We start from the raw sequence: 25,832 nt of genomic DNA on the forward strand, positions 1-25,832 counted from the left end.
ATAAAAGTTGGTTTAACGTAAGTTTGGTGATTGGTCAATAATTCCACACATTTTACATCATTTCTGCTGAAAAATCAATTCAAAAACAAAATGTGAGGAGCCGACGGAGCGGTTCCTTTCAGTGAGCCGAGCCGTAAGAACTGCAGTTCCCATTGCTAGCTTCTCGGAGCAGAACCTCCCTGAACCGTCTACAGGTGGTTCCGAAGGGTATGCACGCCTCTTCTACCGCCGCCGTCCGACACCTTTCAGGCCCCACCCCCTCGGGACTTCCTGGTGATCGAGGGGTCCTGGTCTGACCCGGTCAAAGGGAAGCTGAGGGCTTCCATCGCTGTTAGCAACACGACTGTCCAGCCAGGACTCGTTCGGTTCCTGGTTCCAAAGTGTAGCTCAGAAACCAGTCCCAGATCTGGTGCTGCAGGGGAGGAGCTGGGTTCAGCGGAGCACCGAGTCTTGGTTCTGGTCCTGGTTCTGGGTGTTTCAGGCTGGGATGAACCACCAGCACTCTGTCATGTCTACTCTGTTTGTCCTGAAGGCATCAAAAGAAGCAGGCCAAGCCCTGGTGTGTAAGGTCGACCCACGTTTGGAGCTGCAGCACCATCACCTGCTGAAGTGCCTGGAAAAAACCACGGTGGGCACATCCTCACGTCCTCCTCAGAGAGAAGACCTGAAGCCCCATCCTCACCTTTGTCCTCCACCTCTCTGTTCCTCAGAACCACCACGTTGTTGATGAGAAGATCTACGAGTCCAGCTGCACGGAGATCACTCCAATCAAGCAGATGTCTCGCTCTTCCTCCCTCTCTTCCTCTTCCTCGCCTCACAGCTTTTCCTGCTGTGGTCACAGAAAGAGGAAGACCTTCACTTTCCCAAAGTCCAACATGGCTGTGGGCCTGCAGGGCAGCTTCCAGGAGCTGAGCACCATCCAGATCAGGGAGAGACCAGTCACCAACAGGTGAGCGTCTCGCTGAGGGCTTTCCACACCTGCTCCTGGTCCTGGAGAGCTGCTCCAACACACCTGCTAGTTTAAACCAGGTGTGTTGGAGCAGGGACACCTCTAAGACATGCTAAATGGGGCCCCAGAGGAGCAGGGTTGGAGACCACTTGAATGTTGAGGAGGTCCTAAAGTGAACATAATGGTTCCTTTGAAGGTGAGGCTACTCAGTAGTGTTCTCTAATGTGAATCAATGTGCCTTGGGAGGTTGTAGAAACCCAAGAAGGTGCTAAACAACAACAGGTCATTAAAAAACTACGATGCTCCTGAGATGCAGAGGTGGGTTTCAAACAGCTGGATTACTCGTCATTATTACCTCGCTTCTGATTGGCTGACAGAATGCCTTCAGCCATGTTGCTAAGTCACCGTCAACAAGACACTCTCTGCTCTCTCTCTCTCTCTCCTTGATCCTTCCTGTGGGTGGCACGAGCCAAGATGGCCGGCCCAACTACTCACACGGAGAACTGGGTGCTGTCCTCCTGACGTAAACAAAGGCGGCCATGTTGCTCTGGGAGACTCTGACATGAAGCACACAGCTTCGTCCCTCACTGAGAAGCTCCTCTTACATTTCCACTGATTTCCCTCTTTCATATTAAGTTTCTCCCTCGCTTTCCATACATTTAATCACAATTTCTATTTTTTTTATAATTTTAAACATATTTTAAAAAAATTAGAATTCGTTTACATATTTTAATTTTTTGTTTTTGTGAAGCGCCTCGTGATTTTTATCTTGAGAGGTGCTGTAGAAAAGATCCTTTCCTTCCTTCCTTCCTTCCTTCCCTCCTACCTTCCTTCCCTCATTCCTTCCTTCCTTCCTTCCTTCCTTCCCTCCTTCCTTCCTTCTTTCCCTTCCTTCCTTCCTTTCCTTCCTTCCTTCCCTCCTTCCTTCCTTCCTTCCTTCCTTCCTTCCCTCCTACCTTCCTTCCTTCCTTCCTTCCTTCCTTCCTTCTTTCCCTTCCTTCCTTCCTTCCTTCCTACCTTCCTTCCCTCATTCCTTCCTTCCTTCCTTCCTTCCTTCCCTCCTACCTTCCTTCCTTCCCTCCTTCCTTCCTTCCTTCCTTCCTTCCTTCCTTCCTTCCTTCCTTCCTTCCCTCCTACCTTCCTTCCTTCCTTCCCTCCTTCCTTCCTTCCTTCCCTCCTACCTTCCTTCCTTCCTTCCCTCCTTCCTTCCTTCCCTCCTACCTTCCTTCCTTCCTTCCTTCCCTCCTTCCTTCCTTCCCTCCTACCTTCCTTCCTTCCTTCCCTCCTACCCTCCTTCCTTCCTTCCCTCCCACCCTCCTTCCTTCCCTCCTACCTTCCTTCCTTCCTTCCCTCCTACCTTCCTTCCTTCCTTCCCTCCTTCCTTCCCTCCTACCTTCCTTCCTTCCCTCCTACCTTCCTTCCTTCCTTCCTTCCGTCCTACCTTCCTTCCCTCCTGCCTTCCTTCCTTCCTTCCTTCCTTCCCTCCTACCTTCCTTCCTTCCTTCCCTCCTTCCTTCCCTCCTACCTTCCTTCCTTCCCTCCTACCTTCCTTCCTTCCTTCCCTCCTACCTTCCTTCCTTCCTTCCCTCATTCCTTCCTTCCTTCCTTCCTTCCTTCCCTCCTACCTTCCTTCCTTCCTTCCCTCCTACCTTCCCTCCCACCTTCCTTCCTTCCCTCCTACCTTCCTTCCTTCCCTCCCACCTTCCCTCCTACCTTCCTTCCTTCCTTCCCTCCTACCTTCCTTCCTTCCTTCCCTCCTACCTTCCTTCCTTCCCTCCTTCCTTCCTTCCTTCCTTCCCTCCTACCCTCCTTCCTTCCTTCCTTCCCTCCTTCCTTCCTTCCTTCCTTCCCTCCTACCTTCCTTCCTTCCCTCCCTCCTTCCTTCCTTCCTTCCTTCCCTCCTACCTTCCTTCCTTCCTTCCTTCCCTCCTACCTTCCTTCCTTCCCTCCCTCCTTCCTTCCTTCCTTCCTTCCTTCCTTCCCTCCTACCTTCCTTCCTTCCCTCCTACCTTCCTTCCTTCCCTCCTACCTTCCTTCCTTCCCTCCTACCTTCCTTCCTTCCTTCCCTCCTACCCTCCTTCCTTCCTTCCTTCCTTCCCTCCCACCCTCCTTCCTTCCTTCCTTCCTTCCTTCCTTCCTTCCCTCCTACCTTCCTTCCTTCCTTCCCTCCTTCCTTCCCTCCTACCTTCCTTCCTTCCTTCCTTCCCTCCTACCTTCCTTCCTTCCTTCCCTCCTTCCTTCCTTCCTTCCCTCCTACCTTCCTTCCTTCCTTCCCTCCTTCCTTCCCTCCTACCTTCCTTTCTTCCCTCCTACCTTCCTTCCTTCCTTCCTTCCTTCCTTCCCTCCTACCTTCCTTCCTTCCTTCCCTCCTACCCTCCTTCCTTCCTTCCTTCCCTCCCACCTTCCTTCCTTCCCTCCTTCCTTCCTTCCTTCCCTCCTACCCTCCTTCCTTCCTTCCTTCCCTCCCACCTTCCTTCCTTCCTTCCTTCCTTCCTTCCTTCCCTCCTACCCTCCTTCCTTCCTTCCTTCCCTCCCACCTTCCTTCCCTCCCACCTTCCTTCCTTCCCTCCTTCCTTCCTTCCTTCCTTCCTTCCTTCCCTCCTACCTTCCTTCCTTCCTTCACGCCAGTGTTCCTGGCGCTGCCGCGGCTGGAGCGGTGGTTCCAGGCAGCAGATGTTTTCTCCACTGCAGCCAGACTGATAATGAGTCTAACAAGTGGGAGGTCCCCGCTGGCTGATTCTACCCACCAATCAGAGCCACTCTCTATAGGCAGGCGCAAACTTTTATTTAGTTATTTATTTATTTATTTATTTATTTCAGCCAGCCAGTCAGTCAGTAGTGGGTGTGCTGGGTCAGCCGAGCACGCAGCTGACCGCCAGAGAGCAGGTGAAATGGTCAGGTGACCACAGATTGCCCAGATGTGAACACTGTTAACCTAGCGGGACGGGGCAGATGTGAATGTGCCGTTTGACTCTCTGTTCAGGCCCTGATCAGATCAGAGTCTGCCTAGCAACAATAGAAGCTGAAATCTGATGAAACGTCATAAATCCAGGGATGTGTACGGCAAGAGCTACGCTCTGAAACCGACAAAAACAATATATGGAAAGTAAATGAACATCATTTTATTGAACAAACATAGATATGTGTTCGTGGTTCTGATCATGTTATGGCCCTATTGGTCTTCTTCTCTAACCCTAACCTGGACTGGACGAGAAGTTCTGCTCCTGCTTTAATATCCAGTCATGGAGCTGCAGCACAAGGATGCATTACTGCTTCATCTCGTGTCTCCAACACTTTCCCAGCATGCCCACTGACGGTCTCCAGCACTTTCCCAGCATGCCCACTGACGGTCTCCAGCACTTTCCCAGCATGCCCACTGACGGTCTCCAGCAGTAACACTTTCCCAGCATGCCCACTGACGGTCTCCAGCACTTTCCCAGCATGCCCACTGACGGTCTCCAGCAGTAACACTTTCCCAGCATGCCCACTGACGGTCTCCAGCACTTTCCCAGCATGCCCACTGACGGTCTCCAGCAGTAGCACTTTCCCAGCATGCCCACTGACGGTCTCCAGCAGTAACACTTTCCCAGCATGCCCACTGACGGTCTCCAGCACTTTCCCAGCATGCCCACTGACGGTCTCCAGCACTTTCCCAGCATGCCCACTGACGGTCTCCAGCAGACCCGGGACTTTAATCAGGAGGACTCAGGTGTTTCAGAAACTTAAGTCCAGGATGTGGCCTGATCAGGACGCATTAACTCGTCGTCTCTGTGTGTTTCCTCTGCTCCAGTCGTTCCAGTCTCAACACCAGGTTTGAGGAGACGCTCCCTCTGAACTGTGACCTCACCTCCACCATCATCAGCATGCCTACGCCACCTGGAACCACGCCTGAGGGTGACAGGTCAACGTCTTCCAATGACTACTCACGGGCCAATGTGGTCCGGGTATCTGCTCTCTAGTCCTCTTTCCCTGTGGGGTGCCCCCTAAGGAATGGAGGACAGTGGGCCAGGAATAGTGTGGCTCTAGCGGCGAGGGCGGAGCCTGTTTCTGATGTAAAGGTTGCTTTAAAAACTGGAACCTGTCCGAGGCCCGTCTGGACTCTGATGGTGACTGAAAAAGGGAAGGTAGCATTTTGGCAAACGACGCTTTCATGTAGCTCCGCTGTGGTTCTGGAGTCGGTGATCAGCCCGATCTCTGAGTTTAGACCGTGGTCCAGCTCACCAGTCAGCCCCGGGTTCAGAGTCACGGGTGAAGCCGGCCGCACTGATCCTCTTTCATCTTTGTGAAGCATGTAGTCTTTTCTCCTCGTCACAGGCATGCTGCATGATGTGAAGTAAAATGTTCTGAATCCTGAAGACGTGCTGCTGGATCGTTGTGTTCTTCTTCTCCAGGAGCTTCATGGTGCATCCGGTCACTTCAGGTTGTTTGTGCAGCACTAACTCGCATCCAGTCGTCTCAAGGAACTTCTCAAAGTAAACCGTCGCTGAGTTCAGGTCATTAACATGGCAGTGTGCAGTTTCCCTGGCGATGGGGGCAGTAGACGCCTCGGTGATCGCCAGCAAGTGTTACTTTTGTGATGGAGTAAGACCTTACCAACGGATGGCCATTAGGGTCAAAAACCCCTGGGAGTGCAACCTCCAGCAACGCATCAGATTCCATCAGATTTACTTTCTTTATTTCGTTTTCCTCATCCAACCCCCATAAATCCCTGTGTGTCCTCCTGCAGCACTCCCGAAGGACAACAGGCAAAACAAGACAAAACAGTCTGGCGTGTTGAGTAAAAACTGCTATTTTTAGCACATTTTTAGGGCCGACGTGTTGCTACCAGACGTACAGTGTGAGCAGTCAGGTCGCATCCGAGAACTGGGTCGTACAGTGTGAGCGCACGACTCGTGAGATCTGCCCTGCGAGGAAGTCGTAGTTTGAGCTGAAGCTGAGTGCTACGAGTGAAAAAGTCGCACAGTGTCCGCCCGGCTTTATGGAGGAGGAGGAGGAGATTAAATTTAACACACAAGAGCCGGGCTCAGAACCGCCAAGCAGTGGAATATGGACAGCTGCTCAGACCTACTATCCTTTTCTTTTAATGGAAAAATCTGGTTTGGGTTGCTCTACATGCAAGGCAGTTGGGAGTTTCGGACCAGATGAGACTGGCTAAGGAACGGGTGTCCTGTTTAATAACTTCATCTGCCTCCGAGATGACAAAGCAACAACGAGCGCTTCGTAAACAAGTATTTGAACACGCGCGAACCAGAAGTCACTTAGCAGCAAATAAAATACCTGAAACAGCTAAAGATGACATTTTAGGACGGGCTATGTCAGCGCTCAGCCTGAACAAACAGCAACAGCTAGTCGGATCTTTTGCACTCGTATAAAGAGGCTAAACGCAACAGGCCAGCGCACGGACCTGAACTGAAAGTGATCGTCAGGAGTTAAAGGACGTGATTTGGGTAGAGTACTGCCTTCTAAGGCTGCATGTGCAAACACACAAAATCACATTTCAGTAGAAATGAAAAGAAAACCCTTTGATCATACCTGGTGAAACCACGTAACATATTCATGCGTGCTTTATTGTCTGCACTGGAGCGCTCGCATTTGACCCTGTAGTTTTTATCTAAAACTCATTGGACTTGTGACGGCGCGTCTGTTCTGTTGGGACGGAGAAGTGGTGTTGACAGCAGGCTCAGGGCCATTTTCCCACATATTACTGTGTGGTGCTGCTCAGCCCATAGACTTGAACTTGCTGTAAATGTCGTGGTGAAGGAGATCGGGACAGCCAATCATTTTAAAATACTGATGGACAAACTATATTCTCTTTATAACACATCTAACAAGAACCACATGGAACTGAGCGAGTGTGCATCCAGTTAGCATCTTCTAGCTTCTTGTCCTTTGTTTGGTGACTTGAGCGTCACTTCCGCATTCCCGCCAGGCCGCGCTGCAGCGCGGTTCATCCGTCCAAGTTTTTTAAGGTCGGTTTATCCTCATTCCTCAGTGGTTTCTCCTCCTGTTCCCTCCATAAGTGGTTTTTATAAACACCGTCGATCTAACCCTGCTAATTTACGTCCACTAACTCCAGCTGTTTCTGAAGTTTCTGATTCCTCCACCTCACTCAGCATGGCTCTATTAAACACCCGCTCTGTTAACAATAAGTCCTTCCTGCTCAATGATCTAATTCTCTCTAAAAACCTGGATTTTCTGTTTCTGACTGAAGTTTGGCAGCAAACATCTGATTATTCTGCTCTGATTGAACTCTGCCCGAGTGGTTATTCTGTTCTTAGCCAGCCCCGGGGTTCTGGTCGTGGTGGAGGCCTAGCTGTTGTTTTCAGAGACCATCTTCCATGTAGCTCTACAACCTCTGGTCACTTTGCTTCCTTTGAACTGCAGCTGATTAAAGTCGGGCGTAAGGACCCGTTCTAATGTGCTGTGGTCTATTGTCCACCTGGTCCAAACAGTTCTTTCCTTCAGGAGTTTAGTGACTTTCTATCCTCCACTGTGAAGCTGTCCAGACTGGTGATTGTTGGTGACTTTAACATCCACGTTGATGATCCCTCTGATCACTTTGCCATGGCCTTCTCCAGCCTTATGGACTCCTTCAGCTTTACCCAGCATGTTTCTGGCCCCCCACACACCAGGGGGCACACTCTAGACCTTGTTTTTACCCTGAGTCGATATGCTGACAGGAAAGGGAAATGATCGTTTTTTGCCATTTTTGAGGTGTTTATGATTGTGGAAGAGACCCAGCATCCTGTGATGGGACTAATAACATCAAGAGATAATAAATAAAGTAATATCTAGGTAAATTTAACCCTTTACATGTGACCAGGACACTGTAATCAATTTTTGGCAAGGGAAATGATCATTTTTTGCCATTTTTGGGGTGTTTATGATGATACAGTAGACAGTATGAGTACAATAACATCAACAGATAATGCATAAAACCCTTATTTGGTCAATTTTAGCCTCCATGAAAAACTGAGTGATTCAATCACTTTTTGGCAAGTAAAATGCCATTTTAGTTGTCTACAATTAAATCATCAATAAAGAATTTAAAGATATTTTGAGGTATTTCTTATAGGTAAACAGGAGGGTGTAGTCTCTATTTGGCAAGTGACAATCTTAATTTTATGTGCTGAAGTGCTTTTGTTACTTTTAAATAGAGCAACGTAATGTTTATACTATGTACTATATGTATATACAATCTATAGATAGTAACCTACACAGTGTCATTAAAGCCAAAGCTTGATCAGTTTAAATACCATTTTCCAAGTATAAATGTGCCCCAAACTAGTTAACCCTGGCTCCGTGTCAAGTGGACTAAAGAAAGGAAGGGGATAAATCAAATCGCTGGAGAATTGTTCATTTCCATTTATACAACGTTTACATTCAATACAGGGCGCCATTTTACATTGTTTATTTATTTTTTAGTATCAAGGCTGTAACATAAAGAAAGCCAGTTCTTACCACAATCCATCTTTCAATCGCAAATATTACAAAAAGGATTAATATATCCTCATTGTGAACGTTTAAGACAAATAGCAACACTTAAAACAACTTCCCAACTGGAAAAACTAATATCCGCGATAAACATCTGTTTAAGTACCGGAAGAGGTTATCTCTGCTGTCTGAATGTCCATATTGCTAGACATGCTGAGTTTTAAGGCGAAATCCCGGGGAATTTCGTCTAGAAATGCTATCACCCTAACCGTGCTCGATCCCGCCGTGGCTGATCATTTTTTGGCACAACACCGGTGTCAGTGTTGGTCTCAGTGAACCCGGGTCTCGCGTCGCTGTTTGCGTTCCGGTAACGTTTGATTTACAAATTAAGCACTGCATCTACGTATTGTTTCCGTAACTCGGTCATACAGCCCGGGGGGCAGCGGTTGTGGCTTTTTGCTCTAGGTCCTCCATGAAAAACTCACTGAGAGTAGCTGACAAGGGGTTCCCATGGCAACGGCTTCCTGCTGAGATAACACACGGATCATGAACACAGAACAACTAAAGTTTAAAAAGTGGATAAAAGAAGCGGTTGAGATAAGGAAGCGTGGACCCAGGACCATGAACAGGGACAAGTCTACACTCTGGACCACTCATGGGACGCTGTGATCAGCGCAGAGGTTCAGTATAACGGCACGCCGCTGCCTTCCTACGCTAGAGGTGTGAATCTCATACGGATTTGTTTTCATCGATAAATAGAAGACGTTAGATGCTTGTCTGACACAACCTGCCATCCCCAAAAGCTCTCCGTTAACAACAGTCCTCAGGACAAAACATGTAAGAAGGTGCTGTTCTGAACCTGAAACCTGGGAGGTGGTTTTTGGATGAATCCAGAACCAGCGTGCCCAGTGGCGGATGCACCAGGTCCAGCGACAGCCATCATGCTTCCTGACTTACCTGCAGAGACTCACGTTTGGTTTATGTTTCATATCTGAGGTGCGTCCTCAGCTGAAACAGGAAGTGACTTAATGGTTCGTTATCTATGAGATGAAGTCTGTCGCTAACAGACTAGACGGATACTGGGATGAGAACAGGGCCTCGTTTAGAGAACCCTCCCCCAGTAACAGGCTCCTCCTCCTCGCCGGGGAACTCTGGACCTTGTGCGGTACTGATGAGAAGAGCAACACAACGCGGTGCGAGCCTGGCCTGACCCGTGGGGGTAACGTGTGTCAGTTTGCTGAATTCCCCAGCAGATGAGTCGGGAGTGTGACCTTTGACCTGAACATGTTCTGGATGTTTTGTGTTTCCTTTAAAGAGCTGAAGCAGGGGTTACGCATCCTGGTCCTGTTTCATCAAATGTTTGTAGATACACCCCCCCCCCCATCAACACACACACACACATTTTCTAAAGCTACTCTTTGTCTCTCACATTGTTTGCCCTTTCCTCCGCCCACAAGCTCAACTATTGGCTCTGCTGATACTTGCTAACGTGTGATTGGCCGATCCTGCCACCTGTGTACTTGACAGTGTACATATTTTTGTATACTTACTGTAACAATTACCGTACTCGTGTACTCCTGATTTATGAAACGTGCGGTGGCCTCTCGTACGCACGTTCTCCCGCACTCGTCTGGTGATTAATCCCACCTGTGCTAGCCAGGTGCTCGTGTACATTCTCAGGCATTTACAGACACGCCCTCATTTAACCATATTTGGTCACGCTACTTCCTCAGCGGGTGAGGGGATTCCCAGGGTTCTACAGAAAGAAAACTTGTGAGATGGAGACACTTTCTGCTGAAGTGCAAAACCGCGGTCGGGACGAGGAGAGGTCCCCGTTCTACCACTAGATGTTCCTACACACGGTCTGAAGTTTTCTGGTGTTTAGGAACATTTCCACCCACAGGAACAACATGATGAGCACCACACAGTGTGTACGTTAGTTCCTACGCCTGATTTACGCACAGACCCGTGTCTAAGCACGGTCGCTACACGAGGGTCTGGTTCTACGATACTCGGTGGTTGTGAGTGTGCGGGACTAAAGCGACCGCTGACACAACATCCTGGCCTTTCTCCAACAGCCGCAGCCTGAGCGGATCTTCTGTCCTCTGTGGGGCTTCAGCTTCTTCCTCCAGAAACCCTGAAGATGCTTTCTCCACCTGAGATGTTCTTGTTTCTGCAGATCTCCAGAACTTCACAGTCTCAGCACATGGAGATGTTTCTTTCTGGAACAGTGTAGGAATAATTTAATACTCATCTTTAAATCTGATTACACACAAAACGGGTCTGAAAACTGCCGAACTCACTTCTCCAGCAAACTTTATCATTTAGACAGAAAAACGTGGAAACTTTGGACCGAGGCCCTCGTTCATCAACCGCTCTCATGAGCAGATCTGTGTGTGTTTCACGCGTAGGAGCGACTTTATGGAGTGTGTGGTATTTACCAGTTTGCACTTGTGTGTGAACATGTTCCTAAATATCAGAACAGCTCTGACCGTGTGAGCCGGAAAGCCAGGCTCTCGATTCACCAGTCGGTCTACCGCCCAGTCCTCACCTACGGTCACGAGCTTTGGGTGATGACCGTAGAACAAGATGGCGGATACAAGCGGCCAAAATGAGTTTTCACCACGGGGTGGTGGGCTCTCCCTTAGAGATAGGGTGAGGAGCGCCGACATTCAGGAGGGACTCAGAGTAGAGCCGCTGCTCCTCCATATCGAGAGGAGTCAGTTGAGGTGGTTAGGGCATCTGGTCTGGACGCCTCCTCAGGGAGGTGTTTCAGGCATGTCCTGCCGGCAGGAGGCCCCCGGGTCGACCCAGGACACGTTGGAGAAAGTACATCTCTGAACTGGCCCAGGAGTGCCCTGGGGTCCTACCGGAGGAGCTGGTGGAGGTGGCCGGGTAGAGGTCGGTCTGAAGCTCCCTGGTTGGGATGCTGCCCCCGCGACCCGGACCTAAAGGTCATACCTGCTCTGCTCAAGCTGGGGAGACACAGTCTCGCTCAACAACCTGATCTCCTTGAGATATTGCTCAAGGCCTTTGATGGCTCTGCATCTAAACTGTTTTAACGAGCTATTTGCCTCCCCTACAGCTCAAGAGAAGAACTCTTTTAGAAACAGAAGAACTCTGTTAAATAATAGTTAAATAACGTCTCAGTCAAATAATCATGTGAAGCCTAATGTTCATATCTGTGAAATGACAATGTTAATTACTTGAATTATAATACTGTAATCAGCAGTTTTGCATAAGGATTAACTTGGTACAGAAGCACTAGACACTCCTATCACAAGTCATGTTAAAATCACATGACACATTCCTTTTGTCTCTCCAATCAGAGCTTTCCTTTCTGACGCGGGGCGTGGTCTGTGCGGTGTTTATTTTGGTGTTAAATTCTGATTCGACCATAAATCAAAACATCTGGATTATAAAACTAATTCCCACGTCACCCTTGACTCAGTTCAACGTTCTAGAGTTTCGAGCCGGCCACTCGTAACTTTTTAACCACAAAGAACCAGACGACCACCTGGATAATAAAACCTGTTGCAAGCTACACCTGAACGCAACGCTTCCTCAGAGTAAAAGCTGAACTCACTTCAGGGTCCCGCCGACGCTGTCAAACACCTGTCGCTTACCTGGAGGCAATCCAAGACTGGTCTGTCGTACCGGACGCTGTTTCACCGGCTCCGGTACCAAAGGGGGGTCCGAGGACCTGGCACTCTGGATCTACAACGGAGGTCTCCGTCAAGAGTATGTAGACGACAAGATAGCATCTGAATGTGGTTTTGAAACTCCGACTGTAGTTTAGAGCAAACCATTCGCTCCCACACAGAACTAACGCTTCTCCGGAAACGAGAGTTCTGATAACAACATTCCACCACCATCCTGCCTCATTCACACCTAGATCCACTCATCACAGAGTTTAGAGTTAGTTAGCCTTGTTTTAATTGTTTAGAAATAAATCTTCTTAAGCTTTAAAACTTGTCTCTCTCTCTCTTGACTCTGGGTTAATACGAAGCGTTACCTAATCCCTGCAATAAAAAGCTCCGATCTTCTGGTTAAAGTTATATTCAAAGATACATCAAAGGTGAGATTCCATATTTTCTATGGAATCTCACCTTTGATGGTTTATTACTTAAGATGTAACTAACAAGTCATTACAGACTTTGACGTTACAACCTCCAAGCTGCTCTCATCCATGTGAGTGAGACGAAGGCGGTCCAATGCCAGAAGTTTTGGTGTCTGAACTGTTGTTCCAGAGACAAGCTGGTCAATCCAACAACTGTAAGACATTACTGCTTCAAAGGTCCAGTTGGCTGTGACTCTTCCCTGGACCATGAATGACGTTTACACACTGGATCATTCATGGGACGTGGTGATGGACGAGGGAGGTGCTGGCAGTAGTCTCTACTGCCCACGGATGAGCAGATATGGAAGTGACACCAAAGCTCTGACAAAGCACCGAAACTGTTAACAAATACGATAAAAACTTAGCTACTCATGTGTTCGATAAGAACAGAAAACCAGTGGAACTAGAAAAGAAACACAGAATAACACAACAAGGAGTATTTAATAAACACTGACCCATTCTGAGTTTTCTGAGACAGAACAGAACCCCTCTGTGGTCCACCCCAGCAGCAACGCGTCCTGCTGAATGCAACAGCTTAGCAAAACGGTGCGGAGCAGGAGAAAAGAAGCAGCCGAAACAGGGACGTGCATGTGGGGCCAAAACCACTTTTTCAGGAGGAAATGATCATCTCTGATGGTCACAAGCTCCAAAAAGTGGATTTTGCATGAGATAGGACCTTTAACAACCCTTTCTCTTCATACCTCCTGAGAAAGGTCCTGACTAGCTCGTCCTCTCTCCTCACTCTCCAGAAATGAGACCAGCATTCAGTCATCTTTGGGGTTTGATTGGATCAGCTGTCACTGAAGGTTCTTGAAACCCAAAGAAGCGTCTTTGGTGTTCCCCAGGGCTGCATCATCGGCCCTCTCTGCTCTCAACCAGTTTGAGCCTGTGGCTTTATCTTCTCTCTGTGAGACTGTTGGTCATCTGAAGGCCTCAGGTTCCCCTGCCGATACTAATCCACCTGGATTTTTTAAAGAGCTTTTTTCAGTTCTAGGCCCATCTGTTCTGTCTATTATTAACAGCAGTCTAACTTCCGGTGTGGTTCCTAGAACTCGTAAACATGCAATAGTGCAGCCCCTGGTTTGGATCCCACTGCTCTCTAATTTTAGGCCCATTTCCAAGCTTCCATTTTGATCTAAAATCCTTGAGAAAGTTGTTTACAGCCAGTTAAAATCTTTTTTAGATGATAGCGATGCTTTGGAGATTTTTCTGGCAGGTTTTAAGTCTCTTCACAGCACGAAATCTGCTCTGTTGAGAGTTTTTAACGACATCCTCCGTGCCACAGACTCGGGAGATTCTGTGATTTTAGTTCTCTTAGACGTGACTGCTGCTTTCGACACAGTGCACCATAATATTTTAATGCTTGGAGCGATGTGTTGGGATTCGTGGCACTGCCCTGGAGTGGTTCAGATCTGGCACAGAGAGGTTTCTGAGTCAGCTTAAACAGTTTCCACTCCTCCTCTGCTCCATTGTCACGTGGGGTTCCTCAGGGCTCAATACTTGGTCCTCTACTTTTTAGTCTGTATCTGCTGCCTCTAGGATCCATTTTTAAGAAGCACAAAAGTGTCTTCCATTGCTATGCAGACATTACACAGATGCATCTCCCGCTAAAACAAAAGGATGGCTGCAGTATAAAATCACTAGCGGTTTGTTTGGATGAGGTAAAATGGCTTTTAACTTTTTAAATTTGAATGAGAAAAAGACAGAGATCTTTGTCTTTGGTACCGGTACCTCCAGCAGGCCCACTCCTGTGGACTCAGGCCTGATTTATGCTTCTCCGTCTGCGTCAGTGCGGAGACACGCAACGCCATTATCCGTCCTTGCGTAGGGCACCGGCAGGCACGCAAGTACGTACGGAGTCGAGCCCACTTTTTTAAACATCCGTCGAACGAGACGGATTATGCAAGCTTGTGATTGGTCAGGACGCCGCTGTTGTTTACAGCGCCGCCATTGCAAAGAGAGCCGAGGATAACTAGCGGCAGACACGGAGAAGCTTGAAGAATGCCTCGTGAAAAATCTCTAAAAATATGAACGTTTAGTTCTCCCGTGACTGGAGGAGTGAAAAGATGCGCAGCAAGCGTTTTATTTGTGGACGGAAATGACAGGAAACGTGGGTTTAGAGGTGGGGAGCGCATGAAGGGGTGGGAGAATGAGAGACAAATATGTCCGTGTTAAAAGTCTCTTATATACACAAAAAACACAATATAAACACACCATCTTGGACCGATACATGACAGGATACCACAGAACAGCGCTATGCCCTCTGTTGTCCTGCCGGGGAATTGCTTTGCAACACTCTCCAGGAGACGGAGAAGTATGAGAGCAAAAAGCTTCCATCAATCCGTGCATGTCTGTCCCTTGCGGAGCTGACGGAGAAGCATGAACCAGGCTTCAGGCCCCCTGGCTCTGCACAGAAAGCCAACAGTGACCAACTCTGGTTTTAAATCCAGCTTCTTCCATCTGAGACAGCTAGCAAAGGTAAGGCACATTTTGACTAGCGAGGATTATTAAACTGTAATCCATGCTTTTATTACAACTCGTCTGGATTACTGTAACTCTTTGTATTTTGGTATGAGCCGGTCCTCCCGGTCTCGACTTCAGCACGTGCAAAATGCTGCTGCTTGACTTTTAACTGCTACAGGGAGGAGTGAACACATCACTCCTGTTCTACCTCAGCTGCACTGGCTTCCTGTCCATTTTAGGCTTCATTTGAAACTTCTTTAAACAGTCTCGCCCACCCTGCCTCTCTGAGCTATTGCACAGTCACTGATTGTAGACCCAGTGAGTCCAACATCAGACAGAACTTTTTTCTTATCCTCTGATGCGATTATGCTGCAGCATTGAGCCGGTCCATCTCCACTTTGTGGCCTTTAGGCTCAGAAACACTGGCTTGGACTGTACATACAAGGCCTGATGCAGCAGAACCACCGTTGGTCGTGGGTTCACCCAGCAGAACCGTCATTGGTGAGTTCAGCTCTGTACACTTTTGTCCGTAATGAAGTGCCCAGAGCAGTGTGAGCGTAAGCACCATGGCGAGAATCTGAGCTACGCCGATGGACACGCCCAGAAAACGCAGAACCTGCAGGTGTTTTGTGCCACGAATGAACCGGTAGATCTTCGGACCACAGCCCTGAAACACACAAATCACCACATTCATGAGGTTCCCAGAGCCAAACATCTGGAGCTTTATTTTCATTTCTAATCGAAGATTTGAACACAAACGGATTTTCCAGACTTCAGTCCAAGTGAGAGAGGACTTCTGTCCAGGAGTCTCACCTCTTGGTGGAGGTCACTAAGGTCATGGTGGTGCGCATGGCGAGCACAGCCCGGGTAATGGGTGGAGCAGCAGGAGTCAGGAGGCCATTCCATCTCCGTCATCTCCAGCCAGTCGGTGAAGTACATCACCCCACAGCACTTAAACTGTAAACACACACAGTGTGTGTGTGTGTGTGTGTGTGCGTGTGCGCGTGTGCGTGTGCGTGCGTGCGTGTGTGTGTGTGTGTGTGTGTGTGTGTGTGTGCGCGTGCGTGCGTGTGTGTGTGTGTGTGTGTGCGTGTGTGCGTGTGAGTGCGTGTGTGTGCGTGTGCGTGTGTGTGTGTGCGTGCGTGTGCGCATGTGCGTGTGTGTGCGTGTGTGTGTGTGTGTGTGTGTGTGTGTGTGCGTGTGTGTGTGTGTGTGTGTGTGCGTGTGTGTGTGCGTGTGTGCGTGTGTGTGCGTGCGTGTGCGTGTGCGCATGTGCGTGTGCGCATGTGCGTGTGTGTGCGTGTGCGTGCGTGTGCGTGCGTGCGTGTGTGTGTGTGTGTGTGTGTGTGTGTGTGTGTGTGTGTGTGTGTGTGTGTGTGCGTGTGTGTGTGTGTGTGTGCGTGTGCGCATGTGCGTGTGTGTGTGTGTGTGTGTGTGTGTGTGTGTGTGTGTGTGTGTGTGTGTGTGCGTGTGCGCATGTGCGTGTGTGCGTGTGTGTGTGTGCGTGTGTGTGTGTGTGTGTGTGTGTGTGTGTGTGCGTGTGCGCATGTGCGTGTGTGCGTGTGTGTGTGTGCGCATGTGTGTGTGTGTGTGTGTGTGTGTGTGTGTGTGTGTGTGTGTGTGTGTGTGTGTGTGTGTGTGTGTGTGTGTTACCTCTGTCTGGAAGCTGTTCCAGGTGTGTGTCAGCCACTGATGATGCTGCAGACCATAGTTTGGCATCCGAGACTTTAGACTAATCATGTCAGCTCGCTGCACTGAAGGCTGGACACACACACACACACACACACACACACACACATTATTTAGCATATTTGTTGACCCCAGCGGGGTCTAAGGTCTGTTGTTCTCACTCTGCCCGTGTAAACGACCCCTGGAACAAAGACAGCGTGGTGCTCAGGACTGATGAGGGCGTCCAGCACCCACACGTCTCTGCAGACACGAGCTTCTTCAGCAGCACGCCTGACCTGTAGGAACTCACTGATCCTGGTTCTAGCCTGCTTAAAGCGACAGTACGCTGTTTACCAACTCACAAACATTCGTGCTAGCATGTGTCTTCATTCTTAACAGTTACACCATCTTCATAACCCGTTGAATGAAATAGTTTATCTTTTTAACGTGAACTCCTACTGAACCATGTTTAGGGCTCAGAACTCGGGTTTTCCCAGCAGAACCCGGGCCGTGTGCTCTCAGGTCGTCTGCTGAGACGAGTGTCTGTGAGGCTGAAAGAGGAGCTGATCTGAGAGCAGCAGCAGCGAGCCGGACATGTCTGACATTTCTGGTTATTCTTAGAGTCGGGTCGGGTCGGTGCCTCGGGAGGAAACATCTCCATAAAAGCTGAGGCCCTGCACCAAGAGAAGACTCAGGATCTTCAGAAACATCGAGGCAGAAGTTTAGGAAATTAACTGAAACACTACATTTAGTTTGTTGTTCTGGCTCTTCTTGTGTCTGAATCAGGATGTTTACATGATTTATTTGTTGTTTACATTGTTGTTATTCCCCATCCCCACCGGGAGTGCATCTCCGTGGTTGTCCCACCTCATCATAGGTCCAAACAGCACCAGCCAGCTCCACGCAGAAGACGAGCAGCAGACTGACGAAGTACTGAAACACAGACGAGGGAACCTTTAGTCTCCAAGCATCAGAAATAAGGCAGAACGGTCGTTTTTGGGCCGAAGTTTCGATTTCACAAAACGCCATCACGTGATAGTAAAGCTGCGGGTTTTGTAGCGTTCCGGACTGACCGGACATCCGGGGTTTCCCCGGTCTTACGTGCAGCAGAGAGCGCGTGGGAGGAGAGGGGGGCGTGCTACTGGAGCTGACTGAGGTGCACAGCTCTGCTTCTACTGCCGATGTGAGCGACCGTCTCTGCAGGGGAGGACCCAGAGGGGGTCTGGGGATGGGGCACTGGCCACCCTTGTGTATAACACACACACACACAGCTCGGGATCACACGTTGCATTCTGGGTAGCACATGCTGACGGCCTCACGAGTGTAAACAACCCGTACAAACAAAGAGTAAGAAGCAGATTTGTAATAAACAACATGTTAAAATCCCAAACGGATGCAGGATGTACAGGAATACGTTAAATAGGGAAGCCAGGGACCAGTTTATGGACACAGTCGGCATCATAAACGCTTTGGACCCGTACGAAAGACCTAGGACTGGAGCTCCGAGGACAGTTCTGTGTGACGGACGGATTTGCAGCCATCTTGTTTGTGGCGTGAGCAGATGTGGTCATCCAGATGAGAGGGGAGTGTTTCACTTGCTGATTTTTCTAGTAAACAATCTAAACGGTCATCCCATAGAAGAAGTCATTCACCAGAAAGGAAATGTAGAGAATACACTCTCACGCCAAAACCGCGATACTTCCTAAGCTGATGTTTGGTCTCCTTACAGCTGCGATCCGAGCGAGCCGACAGGACTTTGTTACGCCTCCAAGCAGGAAGTCTGTGAATTCAATTCGTTTTCCACGTTTTTCCTCAGCAATCGTTGTGCTGCCTCACCTCACAACACAGCAAGGATTTACCCTCGCTGAATAATAAACGGTCAAATGAATAATAGGTTAAATGAAGCCGCAAGACCAGGACTGAGAGCGCTGTCGTCTGAAGCAACAGGTAAGGACTCAGAGGTGGGTGCCCCCCCCCCCCCCCCCAGGGTCATTGTTTGCACCCCTTGTGCCCCCTCCGACAAATACTCTGGCTCCGCCCCTGTGTCTGCTGTGAATGTTATGCTCATCTCAGCATGGGCGAGTAACAGAGAGAGAGAGAGAGAGAGGCTGCTTCTCCAGCATCTGAGCGGGATTCATCGTGATGACACCAGGTGAACCCTTCTGACTCACCGCACTACGCAGTTAGTACACTAGGGGGCGGTGTGAACAGACACATAGGAAAGGCGCTGCGTTTTAAGAACATCGTGAATCGAACTGAAATCACAATTCAGTCTTTTCCCAAAGTCGTTCAGCCCTAATCAGAACGTTTTGTTTATTTTGGGTTTATCCAGAAGCTAAACAGTTCTGATGGAAACAGCAGCAAGTTTGAGTTCATCTTCAGGTAAAAACAAGGAACTTCAATCATCACGGTTTCCTAACCCTATCCAGGTGTTCCAAAGCACATCTAGTGATGCATTACTCTGAAGCGTACCCAGAAACGTCTAGAGTTGTGGTTCTGGACCACGCTGGGGGAGCGGGGTACACATTTGTAGGGTTACATCACAAACATGTATTTAAAGAGCCATTCACTCATTTCTTCAACATCTGCAGCGGTCTAGAGACAAAGGCCTTGTGTGTCGATCCCTGTGGGGAAAAAAGCTCTGGTGCTCCTGATCAGGAACTAGGAGCAAGCCAGAGCTGAGCGTCAGACGGCAGGATCTAGAGTCGTACTTCCTGATATGTGGACATCTCTCCTCTCATTGGCTAGCAGCAACAGGACTCTACCACAGACTGTCTGCTCTGCAGCGTTGATGTTTTATCTCCACCAATAACACACGCCTGGAGGAGTTCTGCTGTGTGGTGGCGTGGCTAATGCTAACAGTTAGCTTCTACTAGCTGAGACGTTCTCTGCTGTTTCCTGGACGCTAAACCATCAACAGCCTTCCCCGTCACGAGTCCAGATGGGTGAATCCATGAATGTTAGTGACAGGGTGACGTAGATCTGTCAGGATTTTCTAATCCTAGCAAAATGGTTTAAAGGGTTATGGCCTATATTTGTGTAGCACCTTCTTAGGGTCCGACAACCCCCCAAGGCGCATCACAACACAACCAGTTATCCATCCATTCACACACACATTCACACGCTAGTGGGGACGAGCTACGATGTAGCCACAGCTGCCCTGGGGTGCACTGACAGGCGAGGCGCCACCGGTCCCTCCGACCGCCACCAACAGGCTAGGCGTGTCTTGTTTAGTGTTGCTGTGGTGAAGTGGGAGTTGTAACGTGTGTGTTCATGATCAGTTTGCTGCACATCACAAAGATTCAGAACTGAACTGCATTTAAGTTCCTCCTCGTCTCAGGATGTAGATTTAATAACAATTCATGTTTCATTTCCACCATTCTCCATCAAAATGAGCTGTTGGGGTGTAGTTACTTTCCTGTGTTAATCGTCGAGTCCAGGTGTTTGTGTTGATGGAGCTTTTACCCAGGACAGCAGCAGCAGGTCACACTTCAGCGCACCGCAGAACCCGACCAAAGCCACAATGAAGAGGAGGCAGCAGGCAGAGACGATGACAGGATGAACAGCTGGAGAATACGAGATGATGGCAGCTTCCTCCAACCTGCCGCGACAAACACCTCAGAGTCAGGCAACACGATGAAAGTCGGTCAGGGCGCTCATCAGCACAGATCTGTGCAGGAACCGTTTCACACGTGTGGTGTTTACATCTACTTGTGTGTAGAAATGTTCCTGAACAGCAGGGTTAGGCACAACAACCACCGGTGATGCAGACCATTCAGGAGGGGCGTGACCCAGAAACACCTGAGCTCGTCTCTAGGACAGGTGTGGTTTACGAAGCAGGAACTGTTGCAGCCGAGAGGTCAGACACTTTGCTGGGTTCAGTCCGAGTGTTAGGAAGGACTACACGAGGTTTTATGGTGGAGGGAGCATCTCAAGGATGGAGCTGATGATGTCAAGTCAGGATGGACCAGAACCATATGGCACCAACAACGGCGCAGGTTCTGAGGGTAAAAAGCTGTTCAGCCAAGGTGGAGGTGGAGGTGAGGGGGGCAGTCACGTGCTTGCTCGGTTCCTGTCTCCATAGCAACAGTCTCTCCTTCCTGTAAATCCTCAACATTGTTTTGGACCACAGACTCACCTGGTGTGGGCTGTCAGGGTCAGGACGACGTTCAGGGTGTCCCGGATCCACGCCACTACTGCCAGAACACACACTGACATCAGCTGGCACGCGCGCGCGCGCACACACACACACACACAGAGAGAGAGAAAGAGAGAGATAAAAAAGCCCGGATCAGTTTCTGGACACCAGATCAGACATTGTGACCACTTCCTGCTGGTTTCCGGCTGCTCTGTCCGGATTAACCTGTACGACATGCTGAGTGTGGGGTTCGGGTTCTTCTCACCCAGAACAGCAGGTTGAGCGCGTACAGCAGACAGCGCAGACACCTCACCGCGTCCTGCCGAGCCATCCGAATCAGAGTTCCACGCGGCGGCTCATCTGGGTCTGAAACAGCATGGTGACATGCTCAGAGCAACCCGGAGACGCCGCGGAGAGGACGGGAGCCTCCTGTGCGTAAAAACAACATCCCGTCCTGCGCGCGCGGTCCGGTCCGAGTCCGCGTGACAGCAGCTCGGCTTTGGGAAACAGGTGGTTCCTTCTTCACCTCAGACCCAGTCACCAGAACCAGAACTAAATACTTTATAGATTCTGTCTGGTTTCGGTTTCCTCTGAAGGCATCAGAACTTTTCCTGCGCTGTAGGTTCCGGGAGGTCCACCCGTCCCGTCCTAACGTGTTCCCTTCTCCCCCGTCCCCGTCAGCTGGTCCTGGGGGAGGACAGAGGAATGTGTCCGCCTCCAACCGCTGCGCAGACCGTCAACAGGCCGCGCGCAGCCCCGAGGAAGAGGATGGAGCTGCAGGGAGGAAGCCGCGCGCGCGCGCGCACACACACACACACACACACACACACACACACACACACACACACACTGCTTCCACAGCCATTTTAATTCGGACACTGCATTCATGTAGAATCTGAAACCAGAACCAGAACTTCCGCTGGTCCAGAGTTCTGTCTCCTTTAAAACGAGGGATGTTCACTAATGCGTTCAAAAATGAATTCAGCATATTCATGTTCACGTGAGGAGAAATAAACTTACTAACCATGCATGGAGGGTTCCATCCCAAATCCAGCACCCTGAGACTGTGCACCAGCCATAAGGAAGAAGGCCGAGGACTAGTGAGTGTGAGAGCCGCTGTCCAGGATGAAACATCCAAGATCCACAAGTACATGAAGGATTGAATTCAAGTTTATTTATAAAGCGCCAAGTCACGACCAGAGTCGTCTCGAGGACCTGCACACAGTAAACAATACAGGTCAGGTCATTAAGCCAATCAGCAAAAAGGTTCTTATATAAGGAACCCAGCAGGTCGCATCGAGTCACTGACTAGTGTCAGAGTCTTTACAGCAATCCTCGTATCAGGCCTCAACAGATGACGTGCTCAGTGACTGTCTCAGACAATGCTGAACAGAGGAGGAGATGCTGCTATTGCGGAGGACAAACCCTACATGGGATGTACCACTGACAGATTGAAGCAGCTGCCATCAGGTTATCCTACCAATGACTATGAAGAGCTGGTCTGAAGGGCAGCACAGAGGCCCTCATCGTGGCTGCAAAGGAACAGGCCCTGAACACCAGAGCAACAGAGGCCAAGATCTGTCACATCAGACTAGACCCACGCTGAAGGCTATGTAACGAAGCCCCTGAGACAATCCACCACATAACTGCAGGGTGTAAGATGCTGGCAAGGGAAGCGTCCATGGGCTGGCATCGTGTAAAGAAACATCAGTGCAGAGTATGGACTGGAAGCCCCAAGATCAAAGTGGGTAACACCCTAGGGTGGTTGAGAACAAGAGAGCCAAGCTCCTGTGGGACTTCCAGATCCAGACTGACAACATGGTGTCATGAGTCGGGGTGAGTACTCCTCTCAATTTTCCACCTCTGAGCTGTGTGTTGCAGGAGAGGGAGGTTCCCAGCTGCATCTCGTTGGCAATCAGCGGGCCCGGCCACATAAGGAGGAAGGAGAACACACCTCGACACCAGATGATTACTACAGCTTGGTAGTTTCTAGCCTCCTACTGATACTTGGTTTTTTGTGCTCTCGAGTTTCTTGGATTATTGTGAACTTTGGATTTTGTGATTACCCGTCTCCAGGTTTTTGGAACGTCTCTGATTCTGCGACTCCTCAGGATTACTCACCCGTGCTTCATAGGATTTCTGGAAGCAGCTCTCAGCCGTTCTCCATTCCTCCTTACTGACCCACTCATCTGCCCTCCTCACGCTACCTCTCCTGGACCCCTCTCTTGGATACTCCCCGGCTCTCAACGTGCCCTCCCTCATCCTGGTGCTTTCTCATCTCCCAGTAAGTCTTTTCTCTGCACCCACCAAGTTAAGACTTACCTCCCTGGACTCACCTGTATCTGCTCTCCCCTCCTCAGACGCTGCGCTCCCGTTTCTCGATCCCCACTGGACTTACCAGTGCTCCTTCAGTTCCCGTTAATAAATATTATGTTTTACCATCAATCCATGAGTTGCTGTGATTCTGCATGTCTTGGGTCAGACGTATTCCCCAGACCATGACACATGGTCCATACTCTATTGCAGAAGGGTCCATTCTCCATTGGAGAGGTGTCATGTTGGGGGGAAGGTGTCTGACCCATGACATGCCGAATCATACACTGAGACCGGATATGAAGAAAAAAGGTTTATTATAAAAAGGTTAACAAAAGGCACAGCAGGAAAATCCAGCTGGGACTCCGGAAGATATCTAGGGACAGGGAGGGAGAGTTAGTGAAAGTAGATGACCAGGCTACTGGGTGAGAGTCGAGACTTACGATTGTGGTCCGGGGGGGGGGGGCTTGAGAACGGGGAGTAGCTTGGTCTTGGGTGGTCCGGGAGGAGTTAGGGATCAGAGACACACACTTGACGGTTAACAGGAGACTGGGGCTCCAGGTTGCTGGCAGACTGGAGGAGCTGAGCACGGGAAGGAGGACGGATCCGGTCAGGTGGGTGGTCAGGGAGAAGTGGACGACCAGAGACTGGCTGGGAGACAGAGGAACGGGTCCGGATGGGTTGCAGGTACGTGATGAAGGTGGTGGTGGATATCTGGAGAGAAGGTAGGTTGTAAAATCAAGCAAGCTCAGATCAAACATACAACTAGGAAATTCAGGTTTGAGACTAGACTTAGGAGATCTCGGATACAGATACTCAGAAGAGGCTTGGAGACGTAGATATCCAAGTTGAGCTAATCATCCAGCGAGGTGAAGATGTCTCCCAGCAGCTTATATGTCCCTGGCCAGCTGATGAGCAGATGGGCTGCAGCTGTTCCACTCCCTGACACGCCCATCTGCAGGAGAAGCTCAGAGAAGGCTAGACTGAGAGGAGGACTCACCCCAGACCATGACAAGAAGGGTCCATACCCTATTGGAGAAGGGTCCATACCATCGACATAAATATACTGGACAATTCATGTCCATAGGCTCCAATAACACGTTTTTGAGGCCAAATGGGAGGTGGCCACCACCGCCATTTTGACCGTGTCACAGGTTCCGTCAAGCCCAGACAATTCCATAAAAGGGAAGAGAGGTGGAGCTGAGGGTGGGGCTGTAAGGCTGGGATCAACTGACGACACCCAGTCGAACTAGCTACAAGCTAACCTGAAGCTAACCCTGGCTAACCCAAAGCTAACACAAAGGTGGGAGCTAAGATTTCAGATTTTCAGATTTCAGATTTATTGGCCAAGTAAAATTACATTTACAAGGAATTTGTCTTCGGTAGATGTTCGCTCTCTAAAACATACAACAACCATAATAAATGAAGAATAAAAATACCTAAAAACACATAAGAACATGTATAACCACACACTAACGGAGGTAGCAACCTAGCTACAACCAGAGTTAACTGTGCACAACACCAGAGCTTCTGAGTCAGAGATACGCCGGGCTGACCGCTGGGTAAAACCGGGTGGAACACAGAGGTCTCCGAGAGCTCCACAAGCCGATAGTGGGAACCCAGCTCCACCAACATGTTATATTTCAACCCATTTTCTAAAGTGCAGCATTATGTTAAATGCACTGGGTTTTACCCTATTACATTTAAATGTCATGGTTAAACAGTACATGTTAAAATCTAAGCTCAGCTCGGCAGTGACCTAAAATACATAAATATAATTTTACTTACCGAACAAAATGAAGTGGAGACTCCTTGGACGCTCTATTAGTGCAATTAATGCCACAGCAAGTCATTTTGTCCAACAATTGCACAAATAATATCCAAACAAGAACACACACACACAGAGACTCAAAATCCCGGAGCAGTTTCCAGGCCAGACCGAGGCTCTACTGAGGCCTTTCCCCGGAGCTAGCTCTGTGGTCACGTGGGTCTGATGCTCATTAATGATACAGAATTTTAGGCTTTTAATACACTTAAACAGAAGAGTGAGAAAAAATTCACCCCCCTCAGAGTTGTCATGAGTGTAAACTAGATCATTTAAACCTAAAACATGTTCTGGTACCAGGCTGTAAACATGTTTATTTCTGCTGTCAAATTGGTATTTTTAACATGGGAGTCAATGAGGATTTGCTCGCTTCTGACACCAGCCCCTAGTGGATGAGGGTGGAACTGCAATTTTTGTCACTTCCGGGATTGCCTCAATTTTGGAGCCGCATTGTGGGGGCTTGGCTTGGTAGCCTGGCAAGCCAGACTAAATAAATGTATTATTAGTCTGGCCACGCTCCATTGGCGGCTCTCGGTTGTGGGGCGGGTTCTACCGTTGTCTACTGGACAATGAATGTGACATACTCTTGTTTCACTCTGTTGCATCATCCCACCCACCAGGTATATAGAGTTCCCTGATTGGCCCACAGCGTGGATAAAGCTCTGTGATTTGTTCACTAAGCAGATAAAGCACTATGATTGGCCCACCATTATGGACCAATCACAGCTCTTTATGTGTTTGAAACCCCTCTAGAGAGCTGTGATTGGCTAGCCAGAGTCCTGGTAGGAGCTGCTGAGGTTCCAATGGAGCGTGCCTAGACCAAACTTTGCAAAGCAAGGATTTGGTCTAGTTCACTAGGCTAGGGGCTTGGTCCATACCCTGTTGAAGAAGGGTCCAAGGTGAAGAAATGAAAGGAAGTGCT

General features: G+C 49.3%; 2 protein-coding genes across 6 annotated transcripts in view; one reads left to right on the forward strand and one right to left on the reverse strand.

The window, feature by feature from the left end:
- Window positions 1-9,349, forward strand: part of LOC139071725 (A-type voltage-gated potassium channel KCND2-like) — a 39,175-nt gene extending 29,826 nt beyond the window's left edge. Inside the window, exons 3-5 of the mRNA XM_070554699.1 lie at window positions 533-628; window positions 711-949; window positions 4,740-9,349. Of these exons, the coding sequence (XP_070410800.1) occupies window positions 533-628; window positions 711-949; window positions 4,740-4,908 (504 nt within the window). The 3' untranslated portion in view covers window positions 4,909-9,349. The remainder of the gene's footprint in view (window positions 1-532; window positions 629-710; window positions 950-4,739) is intronic.
- Window positions 9,350-12,925: 3,576 nt separating this feature from the next.
- tspan12 (tetraspanin 12) lies at window positions 12,926-21,534 on the reverse strand. Of its 5 annotated transcripts, XM_070554882.1 has the most exons (7): window positions 21,038-21,534; window positions 20,773-20,855; window positions 20,100-20,235; window positions 17,502-17,567; window positions 16,620-16,727; window positions 15,780-15,923; window positions 12,926-15,633 (listed from the first exon to the last, which is right to left on the reverse strand). In XM_070554882.1, exons 1-7 carry the CDS (start codon window positions 21,101-21,103, stop codon window positions 15,331-15,333), a joined length of 906 nt encoding a protein of 301 aa, XP_070410983.1. In that variant the 5' UTR covers window positions 21,104-21,534; the 3' UTR covers window positions 12,926-15,330. The 5 variants fall into 5 exon arrangements, with proteins under 5 accessions (XP_070410983.1, XP_070411007.1, XP_070410916.1 ...); XM_070554906.1 differs by lacking the exon at window positions 17,502-17,567; XM_070554815.1 differs by having other exon boundaries at window positions 15,780-16,727.
- Between the last annotated feature and the right edge of the window lie 4,298 nt (window positions 21,535-25,832).

The sequence above is a fragment of the Nothobranchius furzeri genome, chromosome 1 (genome assembly GCF_043380555.1).
Source record: "Nothobranchius furzeri strain GRZ-AD chromosome 1, NfurGRZ-RIMD1, whole genome shotgun sequence".
Lineage (NCBI taxonomy): Eukaryota > Metazoa > Chordata > Actinopteri > Cyprinodontiformes > Nothobranchiidae > Nothobranchius > Nothobranchius furzeri.

What these genes read in the sequence shown, in the direction of transcription:
- tspan12 (XM_070554815.1), bottom strand. Translation starts at nt 21,103, where the DNA reads ATGGCTCGGCAGGACGCGGTGAGGTGTCTGCGCTGTCTGCTGTACGCG. An exon ending in ACCCTGACAGCCCACACCAG is followed by an intron (nt 20,236 to 20,772) that starts GTGAGTCTGTGG and finishes TTGTCGCGGCAG; the next exon opens with GTTGGAGGAAGCTGCCATCA. An exon ending in CTGTTTGGACCTATGATGAG is followed by an intron (nt 16,728 to 17,501) that starts GTGGGACAACCA and finishes GTGTGTGTCCAG; the next exon opens with CCTTCAGTGCAGCGAGCTGA.